The sequence below is a fragment of the Panthera pardus genome, unplaced genomic scaffold, assembly GCF_024362965.1.
Source record: "Panthera pardus isolate Hobbes unplaced genomic scaffold, ASM2436296v1 HiC_scaffold_1, whole genome shotgun sequence".
NCBI classification, from domain to species: domain Eukaryota; kingdom Metazoa; phylum Chordata; class Mammalia; order Carnivora; family Felidae; genus Panthera; species Panthera pardus.
The window spans coordinates 65,841,165-65,853,970 of record NW_026526654.1 but is presented as its reverse complement, the minus strand read 5'-3'; the positions used below and the strand labels follow the sequence as shown (position 1 = coordinate 65,853,970).

At 37.2% G+C, this 12,806-nt stretch overlaps 1 protein-coding gene across 3 annotated transcripts in view; it reads right to left on the bottom strand.

Moving 5' to 3' along the window:
* Positions 1–12,806, bottom strand: part of COG3 (component of oligomeric golgi complex 3) — a 71,685-nt gene that overhangs the window by 43,891 nt on the left and 14,988 nt on the right. For all 3 annotated transcript variants that reach the window (XM_019447522.2, XM_019447523.2, XM_019447521.2), the window contains exons 7-13: positions 11,944–12,069; positions 10,571–10,651; positions 7,277–7,320; positions 6,473–6,599; positions 5,782–5,873; positions 3,350–3,489; positions 1,910–2,070 (exon numbers count right to left, since the gene is read on the bottom strand). In XM_019447522.2, coding sequence (XP_019303067.2) covers positions 1,910–2,070; positions 3,350–3,489; positions 5,782–5,873; positions 6,473–6,599; positions 7,277–7,320; positions 10,571–10,651; positions 11,944–12,069 — 771 coding nt within the window. The remainder of the gene's footprint in view (positions 1–1,909; positions 2,071–3,349; positions 3,490–5,781; positions 5,874–6,472; positions 6,600–7,276; positions 7,321–10,570; positions 10,652–11,943; positions 12,070–12,806) is intronic.

Genomic DNA, 12,806 nt, shown 5'->3' with positions numbered 1-12,806 from the left:
CTGTTTGTAGGATTGTAAATTGATGCGGCCACTATGGAAAACAGTATGGAGGATCTTCAAAAAATTAAAAATAGAAGTACTCTACGATCCAGCAATTCCACTTCTGGGTATTTACCCAAAGGAAATGAAAACACTAACCCAAAAGGATATCTGCACTCCCATGTTCACTACAGCGTGACTCATAATAGCTAAGACATGGAAACAACCTAAGTGTCCACCAGTGGATAAACTGATAAAGCAGTTGTGATATATAGATATACAGTGGAATATTATTCAGCCATTAAAAAAAAGGAAATCCTACCATTTACAACATGGATAGACCCTGAAGACATTACGCTAAGTGAAATAAGTTAAAGACAAATGTTGTATGATCTCACTTTTATGTGAAATCTAAAAAAAACAAAAAAGGTACAAACTCTCAACTACAAGATAACTAAGTACTAGGAATATGATGCATGACATGACTACATAACTACAGTTAACAGTACTATATGATAGGAAAGTTGTTGAGAGGTAGATCCTGAGAGGTCTCATCACAAAGAGAAATTTCTGGGTTTTTTTTTTTTTAATGTTTATTTATTTTGAGAGACAGAGCGTGACACACGAGCAAAGGAAGGCGGGGGGAGAAAGAATTCCAAGAAGGCTCTATGCTGTCAGCGCAGAGCCTGATGCAAGGCTCGATCTCACAACCTGAGCTGAAATCAAGAATTAGACACTTAACCGACTGAGCCACACAGAAGCCCCTAGAGAAATTTCTTTTTATTGCTATCCATATGAGATGATGAATGTTAACTAAACCTACTGTGTAATCATCTTATAATGTATGGAAATCAAATCGTCATGCTATATGCCTTAGGCTTATACACTGATATATGCTGATTATTTTTAATGAAACTGGAAAAAAAGACTTCACTGCAAACAGTAATACATGCCCTTACCTTTTAAAGTTACCTACTGAAGTATTTACTGATGAAATGTTTGGAATTTGTTCAAAAATAACTAATGATGAGGAGGGGGAGTAATGGAGGTCTAAGTGAAACAAGACTGGCCGTGTGGAAGCTGGGATAATACTATGTAAGAGTTCATTGTATTACTCTACTTTTTGCTTATATTTGAAACCTACATTAAGAAAGTTCTAGATTCTGGGCTCCCTAGGTGGCTCAATCAGTTGAACGTCTGACTCTTGATGTCAGCTCAGGTCATGATCTCGCAGTAGTGGGATCGAGCCATGCAGGAAGTAGAGTCTGCTTGGGTTTCTCTCTCCCCCTCTACCACTCGTGTGCACAGGCCCTCTCTCCCTCTCTCTCAAAAACTAATAATAATAATACAGGTTCTAGATTCTAATTCTATTTTAGCACTAATACCCTCAGCATTATTTAAACTCTGTCCAGCAGTGAAAGAAAATATTCATATGCAACTAAATCAGTGAGATAAATGATCAGTGAGATAAATCTAAGTCTTCAAACCATAAACTGGACATCAACACTGTGTAATTGAGGACATGTCCTCCAGGGTTTTTATGAGACAGAATGACATGTGGATGGTTATGTGACCATCAACTACAGTAGCTCCTACATTATCAACCCTCTTCTGTGCCATTTATTAAAAAAAGAGAGAGAGAAATAACAAGGAGTACAAATTCAATTTAAAAGTTGAGAACACATTATTTCCTAGAAAGGGGAGGGAAGTGAATTATAAAATACAACCTGAAGGTAAAACAACCTAACAGATCATTTCTGTTCAATTTTTATTTTATTTTATTTTATTTTATTTCCTATGATTTTATGGCCCAGTTTATCTTGATTTTACATCTTGAGTGAGAATTAAAAAGAAAAATCCTATCTTCACTCATACAAAACATCCAAAAGGTATGTGGGACTGAGGGAGAGATCAAGGAAGGGGCCCCTACCTCCATCATCACCAACTTATCAGGATACGCCAGGTCTCCCGGAGCAGGTTTGTAGCCCGTGATGTCCGTCTGAATGTAGATGTGGGTTCTGTAGACTAGCCGCTCTTGTACGTCTTCCAGCATCTGCTTTACTCCAGCTGCAAATGCTCCCAGTTGTTCAGCTGATAAAAAAGTGTAATCATCCATCCTTTTTATATTTGGAAAAATGCTTTCTTTAAACAAGCGAAAATATTGCTAAATTGCCTAGTAATAGCAGGAACCGTTTTTGCCTCGGGAACTGTGGCTGCATTCTATTTCAGTATGATTCAAAGACCTCAGAAAAATTTAATAAATGTCTTTCAATTTCCTCATATTGAAAGCTGGGAAATAAATTTGCCCTTATACCTTCTTCCTGGGACTCTGTGATATTTCTATTATTAACATGAATAATAAAATCTGAATTTTAAGGTGTTTTGTGCTTTTTAAAAGTTATCTCATACAGCTTTGGACTAATCCTGAAAGAGGGCTAGAGCAGCTTAGTAGCTGGGGTATCATTCCTATTTTACAAATAAATTAAGTCCCACAGACAGTAAATGACTTGTTCATGTTACTACAAAGAAAACTGAGTAGAAATTTAAAATGAAATATGAGTTCATATAGAATTTCTTCATTCCTAAGATGCCAAGAGTGTTAAGACAAACCAGTGATGCAGTAACAGCTTTCCTAGGGGTGGGGCGCTAGAAACACTACACAATAACATAAATACTCCATTTGACTCAGAGGCATTAATATATGAGAAAATACACACCTTAGAATGAACTAAATGCAGTAGAATAAGAAACTCTGGAAGCATAACAAACCTAAGTGTCTCCTAAGCAAAGTCAAAGTGAAGACAGTAATTTCTGCCAGTAAAATAACCACTTGAAGGTTTTTTGGGTTTTTTTTAAGGTACCTAAGTACCATTAGGAAAATGGCAATCAAATCAAATACAGTATGAAAGAACGTAACAGATGGTTAAAATAGAGCTTTCCAGAGCATTGCTTTTATTTGTAATTTCAAAAAAGGTAAGTTATTCATATGTATGTACACTAAAATAATTTGTTTTTAAATCAAGAGTGAGCAATATAGTCAATGACTTTATGTATTCTGGTAAAAATGTATTAGAAACGCCTAATCCAAAACCAACAATTCTCTCTTGATTTCAGATACCAGAAAGAAAGGTAACTGTAATTATTTTATTACTAATTTTTCCCAGATTTTAAAATTCTTTCCCCATTTAATTTGTACCTTTAGTCAAAAAGTAAGGTGCATCTTGATTTAAAAAGGGACAAGGCATCAAGCCAGGCGACAAAAATATTAAATTTATACAGGTGAGTGGGGTAGAAGATAGGGGGTTTTCAAATTCACTGAGCCACAGATACAATTAAAAAGACTTTTGAAATTTTCTAAATTATCATTTACCATTGTTCTGTACATGATCTTCAAGCACCTCATTTTTAAGGATCCCACAAAGTTCTGATAGAGTCTCTAAGTGAATAACATGAATGATCAAGGGCCTGAAGACATCATACAACGACACACACAGTTTCTCCAAAAGTTCACTACAATGAAAGAATAAAACATGGTTATAAGTAATAAGCTTTTCAGGATTTTCTAACAGTATAAATGGCATCATTGATTTCTTCTAGCCAATAAAAATAAAAATCTACTATAAAACAGTGTATAGGAACATTACATAATGAGAAGTGAAAGGGTAAAAATAATACTGCAGTTTTGTTTTGTTTTGTTTTGGCTTTAAAAGCTCAAATCAGGGGCACCTGGGCTCAGTGGGTTGAGCATCCGACTTCAGCTCAGGTCATGATGCACGCAGGGTCTGTGAGTTCGAGCTCCACGTTGGGCTCTGTGCTGACAGCTCAGAACCTGGAGCCTGTTTCAGATTCTGTGTCTCCCTCTCTCTCTGCTCCTCCCCCACTCATCCTCTGTCTCTCAAAAATGAACAAACATTAAAAAAATTTTTCTTAATAAAAATAAAAATAAAAGCTCAAATCAATAAGGAGTCTTCAGCAGCCACTCAAATTAGCTGCCCCCAGCCAAATGTCAATTTGTTACAACTTTATTTCAGCAATACTTTGATACATATGTCCCTTGTCCACAATAACAAATATTCCCAGTAAGTATCCTTTTAAATTCTACATCATTTGTGAATCAAATATAACATTTTCCCTAGGAAAGATGAATTCAGAATTCTTTTTTTTTTAATTTTTTTTTTTAATGTTTATTTATTTTTGAGACAGAGAGAGACAGAGCATGAACGGGGGAGGGTCAGAGAGAGGGAGACACAGAATCTGAAACAGGCTCCAGGCTCTGAGCTGTCAGCACAGAGCCCGATGCGGGGCTCGAACTCACGGACCGCGAGACCATGACCTGAGCCAAAGTCGGCCGCTTAACTGACTGAGCCACCCAGGCGCCCCAAGAATTCTTGAATACTTAGATAAACAAACCTCAAAGTACTTTGGACATAGGGGCACCTGGGTGGCTCAGTCAGTTAAGTGTCCGACTTCAGGTCAGGTCATGATCTCGCGGTTTGTGAATTTGAGCTCCGTGTCGGGCTCTGTGTTGACAGTTCAGAGCCTGGAGCCTGATTCAGATTCTGTGTCTCCCTCTCTCTCTGCCCCTTTGCCACTTGTATTCTGTCTCTCTCTCTCTTTCTCTCAAAAATAAATAAACATTAAAAATTGTTTTTAAAAAGTACTTTGGACATACAAGTATATTTTTGACAATTTTAAACATTTGATTGTCTATATTCTCCATATTGTCAATAGTGCTCTTCTATACATAGCATTTCATCAGAAATGATCAACCTAATCAATGCCATGAGATAAATTTGTCTCTTCCTCAGTACGAGAGTTATAATGTCAGAACCTTTGTAAGAGTCAAAATCGCCAATAGGAAAAAACCAAAAGTGACTAACACGGGCAGAAAGACACTTTCAGAAAAATAAGGAAAAGGTATTAAATACTGTATGTATTTTTAAGTGTCTTTCATTGGTTAGAACCACAGAATTTTTTAACTAGAAGGAATTATCATACTTAGTGGAGATAAAGGGATATAGATTGCCAAGACTTAGTTCCCAATACAGGATTCTTACTATCGTCCCATAATGTCTCCATAAATATATTATAAATATAAAGGCATGTTGGCCTTTAAATTGCATTTATTTTTCAAAAAAGGCACTGTCCCACCCAAGAGTATTCTGTTCACACACCCACAAAAGTTAAAATATTCTGCAGTTAATTTTACTCATTTTTAAAAATTTTTTTTAATGTTTACTTATTTTTGAGAGAGAGAGAGACTGGGGTGAGCAGGGGAGGAGCAGAGAGAGAGAGGGAGATACAAAATCCGAAGGAGGCTCCAGGCTCTGAGCTGTCAGCACAGAGCCTGATGTGGGGCGTGAACTCACGAACTGCAAGATCATGACCTGAGCCAAAGTCAGACACTTAACCGACTGTGCCACCCAGGTGCCTCTGCAATTAATTTTTAAATATTCATATAATATAATAAGCCATGATGGTTATTAGCAAATTAAATCTTAAAAGCAAGAGGTAGGGGAGACTGGGTGGCTCAGCTGGTGAAGCATCCAACTCTTGATTTCAGCTCAGGTCATGATCTCACAGTTTGTGAGATCAAACCTCACGTCAGGCTCTGAGCTGACAGCATGGAGCTTGGGATTCAAGCTGCTTGGGATTCTCACTCATTCTCTCGCTCGCTCGCTCTCTCTCTCTGCCCCATGCACACGTGTGTGCACTCTCTCTCATTCTCTCTCTCTCCAAAACAAAAAACAAAACAAAACAAAACAAAAAAACACCAAGAGTTAGATTTTGTGCACCACCTACTCTAATTTTGATGTTGGTTTTGTGAAAAATTCATTGTAAAGCTGGTGCTCATCCTGGCACACGTGAACCATAAAGGCACAGCCACTGCGAATCTGCAGGAAACAAACACACATCACCTACAGTTAAAGACACACAATGATTCCAGCACTTAGGAATAAAGCAAGTATCTTATTTGCAATGTGATTATGCATATATATTCATAAAAGTTATGCAAGAACAGAAAATGGTTGGTTTCCAAAGATTTACTGCCGAACATAAACATGGCTCATTTTTATTTTCTTTTGTCTTCTAAACTTTTGACAATGAAAATTACTTTTCTAGTTGAAAAGGGGGTATTTAATAAAAGAATCTTTATATATCTTTCTATAGTATGAATTAAAGTCACAAAACAAAAAAGCATTCTGCAGCGAAAGTGAAAACAAAATAGTCAGTATAAATCCACAAACTGTGATACTTCATCTTTAAAGGAATACTCGTTTGTGAATCTTCATTCTTCAAAAAATACATCAAAATGAGAATATTTTGACAAGTTGACTGCTAACGACTACACCAGATTTCTCTTAACTGAAAGAAAAATTCTCTAAGTTTGTTGATATGGGAACCAAAACTTATTTACCCACTTGTAGCTTCTAGAATACCAAAACATCTCAGAGGAAGGTTTAAACACCAAACAAAACTAGGAGAAACTTACCAAGGCACAATGATCTCTGTTGTTCTGGCTGGTTAACTCTGTTACAGTACAGGTGATACTAGGGCCTAAAAGAAGCTCCCGCTGGTCAAGGTAACACTGATGGATGTCATTCAGCAGTTGCTGGTATCTGATGAAAAGCAGATGGGATTGGCATACAAACTTCTGAGTTCAGGTATGCAAATTAAATCTGATCTTAAATCCCAGAAGTGGTTTCCAAACCCCTAAAGCTGTAAGGTCACTTCTCATTTGCCCACATTAAATACTACAAATATTTATGTATAAAAAGAAAAAACAAACCGTAATGAACTGTGGTTCAAAAGCTAGAACTTTTAAAGAAAGATTTATCTCCCAAGAGTAGAGAAAGATCTTACATCTATTGAAATTAAAAGCAAATTCTGCTTGGTGCGCCTGGGTGGCTTAGTCGGTTAAGCATCCAACTTCGGCTCAGGTCATGATCTCATGGTTCATGAGTTCAAGCCCCGCATTCGGCTCTTTGCTGACAGTGAGGAGCCTGCCTGGGATTCTCTCTCTCCCTCTCTCTCTTTCTGCCCGCCCCCCTCTCATAATAAATAAACAAACTTAAAAAAAGAAAAGAAAAGAAAATCCTGCTATGGGAAAAAGAGATGCCTTGCAAACTCACTAAGACACATCTACAACCTTATTCCCCCAAATAAGTAATGTGCTGCAAGGTTTACATAGCATGCAAGGTAACTGCTCAGAAAATATGAAGGACATAATAAACTTGGAAAAAGAGCACATCAAGAAGAAGGTCATTTGGAAAGTAAAGAAATTCTAGGTACTCACTCAGGTATTTTTTCAGATCGCTGTTCTATTTGTTCAATGATAGTCTGCAAAATAAAAATATATTAAAAATACATTTGTTTTAGTTATACTTTTAATTACTTCCTCATTTTAACAAATACAGGCTAATGTCAGGAAATCTGTAAATTCAAAAACGCTGAAATATAAAAATCACCTATAATACCACAAAATAACCACATTTAATATTTCAGGATATTCTTTCAGTTTTTTTGTAGATTATAGTTTCTATATATTTCTTTAAAAAAAACTAGAATTATATATTCAGCTTTATAATCTGCTTTCAAAAAATTAACACTTCAAAACATCATCCTACTCAACAATCAGATGAAAATGTACGGAAAGCCTTAGATAGTGCCTGGTATCTAGTAAACACTCAACGAATCACTATTATTATTATTTAAAACATTACTTTCACAGCCCCCACGGCAAACGTACCATAAATCCAACATTCTGTTCGACATCTACATTGTATCCTGAGAAGAAAAGCCCAGTGGTTAGGAGTGAAACTAGAGGGTCTGGGCGCCAGCTGCCCAAGAGTCCTCTGAGTCCAGGAGAGCTGGCTCCCGTCTCTTGACTTTCCACCTCCCACCGGGTAAAGCTGCTACAATAACAGAAAGTACTTCCCAGTCGGGGACGCCCAACACTGGCTCCAAAGAGATACTTTTAGGGGCTTTTGCTCCATTCTCCTAAAACGTTTCTGGGAAAGGAACTGATTTATATCCCTATCAGCAGAATTGTCTGCCTGACCAAATCCTCAAAAGCACTGACTGTGACACGTTAATCTGCCATTTTCTTCACCAAAAAAAATGCCAGCTAACCTTAAACTGCACGTATTCTCCACGGAGGCTATACAAGCACTCATATTTATTAATCGTTTGCATTTTCTTTGAGTAATCTGGCCACTTACAGTAGATATTTATCTTTCTGACTGACTTACAAGCACTCTTAGTATATTGAAAATATTAACCCTCTCACACTTATTTGTTGGAAACATTCTAGTTTCTGTTTTTCTGTGGCTGTTTAAAATTCAGAAAATTTAATTTTTTTTAATGTTTATTGTTGAAAGAGAGACGGAACACAAGTTGGAGAGGGGCAGAGAGAGAGGGAGACACAGAATCTGAAGCAGGCTCCAGGCTCTGAGCTGTCAGCACAGAGCCCGAAACAGGGCTCGAACTCACAAACCATTCATGCTCGAACTCACAAACCATTCATGACCTGAGCCAAAGTCAGACACTTAACCAATTGAGCCACCCAGGTGCCCCTGGAAAGTGTAATTTTTATATCACAAATCTTTTACTCCATAATTTTTTCCTGGTAATTTCTGCTAGTTATTTTTTTTCTGCTTATTTTTACATTTAACTCTTTGGTTTACTGATAGTGTATTTTGGTAATGTTATAAAATGAAGACCTGACTTCTTTTTCCCCAAATACTTAGCAAATCTTCCCAATACTATGTAGAAAACTAGAACCCTTCCTCTTTAAGAAATTTATATACTAAGTTCTAGAATTTTCCATTCCAGTGATCCACTGATGAATTCTTGAATCAGTATCACTGTATTTTTCAAATTTTCCTTGTCTAATTAGTCTTGCTTATTTAGTATACCAAATGAATTTAAGCATTATCCAAAAAGAAATTCCATTAGAATTTTTGCTAACATTACATTTGACTAATAAATTATATTAGGAGGAACTGACATTTAAAAAATTAAGTCTCCTGAACCAGGAACAAGATAAGTTACTATTTATTCAGTCTTTTATGATTTTCTGTCCAGTTTTGCCATTTTCTTCCTCCTTGTATTTCCATTAAGGTTATTTGTAGATAAATATTCTATGCTGTCACTAGTATGTCAGGACTCCATCGCATCTATTAATTGGTTACCATTAGTAAATGGCAAGCAGAAAGGCCACTGAGGATTATAAAATCATTTTATATTCACCTACCCCACTGAGCTATATATCACACCTATCTATACCATTTCTTTTCTAATCAAATTTTTACCACTGGTATTCGACTACTAAGCAAAAGCAACCAATCAGGCACAATCTAAACCTCTTACCATCAATGAACCACCCTTCTCCTGTATCTTCTATAAATAAGACCAAGTTTCTCTTATTTCAAAAAACAAAAAACCCCTTTCAACTAACTCTGGGAGGGAAACAAGAAAGGGATTGAGTCAGTCAGCAAAAGTAGACTACTCTTTCTAATATCTTCACAAGGAACAGGAAAAAGATACATGTACCAGCTGGTCAACTGTATCTTGGCTATGTTATTAAATATGTAAATACTGACACACAGACCTACTTTCTACACCCTCCATTTCTAATCACTCTATCAAGGCAAATATTTAGCACATAAGTACCAGCCACTGTGCTAAGGAGAATAAGTAAGGCACATGTTCCCAACCTCAAGATTGGGAACAGCTTAATCAACCCCTATTTCTCATGGACTAGTGCAAAATCTTCTTTGTTGATCAGGCCTCCCTGTCTCAAATCTTGCTTCGCCATAATCCGTCTTCGAAGAGCATCCTTAAGCTAAAGAAATGGCAAATCTGACCAAATCATTCTCCTGTCTAAAATACTTCACCAGGGGGGCCTGGGCGGCTCAGCTGGTCAAGCGTCTGACTTCAGCTCACAGGCCATGGGTTTGAGCCGCGAATCATGCTCTGAGCTGACAGCGCAGAGCCTACTTGAGGTTCTCTCTCTCTCCCTCTCTCTGCCCTCCCCTCACTTGCACACATTCCCGTGCTCTCTCGCTCTCTCCCAAAATAAACAAACTTGAAAAAATTAAATACTCCACTAGCTCTCCGCTTGTCCTGAACTGGCATGACACGTGACGCCCCTTGTGAAACGATCTCTACCATCTTTCCTGTCTTTTTTTCCCCATCACACGTTACCAACGTCCTGTGTTCTGGTCACAAGTTACAGGCAGCTCTGCCAAAATAAGTGTGGCTACAACCATCCCTCTACGTGCCGTCTTCTCTGCATGAAGCACCCTTACCAATCCCCTCAAGCCCGCTATAAATCTGTGCTCCTTTCGGTCAAATATCACTTTCACCTAGAAACCTTCCCTGAGCATCACGGGAAGAGCTAAGTGTCTCCTGTTCTGTGCTCTTAAGGCACCTCTAAGGTACGCTACTGTAATGTGGAAAGACAGTGCCTACCTTTCATTTGTATTCATTTTCCTGGTATAAGCAAAAGGTCTAACGTACAGCAGAGCCTCAAAGGGCTGGCTAAATAAACTTCATAGCAATATCCTATTTACGTCAATAGACTTACTCTGACTTTGGGAGCAGCAGCTCGAAATTTCACATAAAATAATGTGAAGGCATTGTCTGCATTGGGTACAGATGCAGGATCCTAGAGACACGGGGAAGGGCAGGGAAGGAAGATAATTAGCAACAAATAATCGTTCCGAAAATATGACACCAACCATTTTAAATGGCTACCGCTGGGCCTGTATACCAACCAAAAGCTTACAGAGAAAAATCTCAAAGACAGATTAAATATTAGTATTATTGCTACAAATGAGACATGCTTGGGTGGAACTGTCATCTCCTTCCTCTTCATAACTAAAATTTACCCTATGCTGCATGAATTTGGGTGGTAAACAGACCTGAATTCAGATTCATACTCAGTCACTTACTGACAGCAGGATAATGGCCACATCACTGGACCTCTCAAAGATTCAGAGCATCCATTAAATGCAGATTAGTCATAAAGGTGTTATGCAGCTCAACAGTAAGGCATTGGTACATTGTAGGTACTAGCACTGATTAGGTATTCATTTCCTAAACTTATTCAAAATCTTACAAAACAGAAAAATTATATAGTCTGGCCTTCATGTCAGCTACGAACAATATGGACAGTAAAACACAACCCGAAAATCAGAGGCTTTGAACTAAAAGTTCAAGAAGATATTTCATGTGCTTTGAAAAGTAAGCTTAAAACATAAAATGCATAGTCTTTATGATTTTATTTTCTTATATGTTCAGTGAGCATCTTAGCTAGCTGCACTCTTAATTTTCTAACCTAACTCTCTGCTCATTTTCCACCTAGCATCTACTATGACCTGTAATTTGTTTGTTTGTTTCCTTCTTCGCTGATTATTTCTTCTGAATTATCCATGAGGGCAGGGACCTCGCTGGTTCCTTCTCACTATTGTACAGTTCCCAGTACAATACCAACCACTGAGAAGGCTCTCAATGAAAATACATTTGTTAAACACAGAAAATTAAATTATCTACCGTATGTAAAAAAAAAAAAGACTCAAAGTATCCATCAAATGTAATCCTACCCCTAAGACAGAACTAGTTTTATCATTTTGCTGTATTTCCTTCCAATATTTTCATGAAGATAAAATGTTTTAAGTGACAAATGGTTCGAACCTTATTGTTTACCAATAGTAATGAGTACTTCTCACATTATTAAACATTCTTTGAAAATAAGATTCTGATGAACAGATATAATACAGCCATTTTTTTCTATTCTAAATAAAACTGTGATGCGTAGTCCTATTTAACAAAATGTTAAAAAAAAAAAAAGTTTCCAGAGGTACTAAGTACTAACCTTACATTTAAGATTATGGAAGGTAAATGAATGAATAAGAAAAGAAAAAGAAAAGAAAGGAACGACCTCACCAGTTAACTCACCCTTTTCAATAACTGACTGGTGAGGTTCTGTAGCGTGTTCACAGTGTATGTCTTCATGAGGTGCAAGGCTTTCGAAAGACACTGCTTAAACTTCAGCAAATATACAGGATAATCTTTAAAATGTGGCTATAAAGGAAAGGGAAAGATTTACAAAGAGGAAACAAACACTGGCCCAGCCAACTACGAAAACAAACCTGTCCTGAAAGTAAAGCTATATATGATGTTCAAAAGGTCTTATATAGACTGTAAGCTTGACGAAGATGAATACGGGCTTCTCCCCTAATTCCCCTTCAACCAAAAGTTCACTTTATGTCACTTCACTTTTACAAAAGACCTACAATAGTACCCGTTTTTGTTAACCAAAAGAAATCCAATGAGGATTTTCACTTTTATGAAATGGTAACTGCTTCTTCACTTTAGGACATTTTGATTTACAAAAGGTTTCATAGGAACATTCTGCTTTCAGATAGTGGGGAAAACCTGTACAGCTATAAATCCTTGGGGGATACGAGGAGGGTGATGAAATCAAAGGGCCTGTTCCTTTATTTCCTCCCAAGTAACACTTCCTGTTTCCAAAGAAGTATCTAGAACACCAGGAAGTCAAAAGCCTAAAAATCACCCATCCTTTTAGGTGGCTATACCTGTGTCAGCCAGGATCCCTTTCTGTTCCAGAGGTTGCCTCAGCAGCTGAAAGTACTTTTTTTTACATCACTACTGACAATGACTAAGAATTTGCTACAGTTTTTCTTCAAGTATATTACAGATACCCTGTTTCCCTTCAGAAGAAATACTTTATAACATAGGAAGTAATATAATGTGAATGTTAAGATTTCTTAAAAACATACAGGAACAGGGGCGCCTGG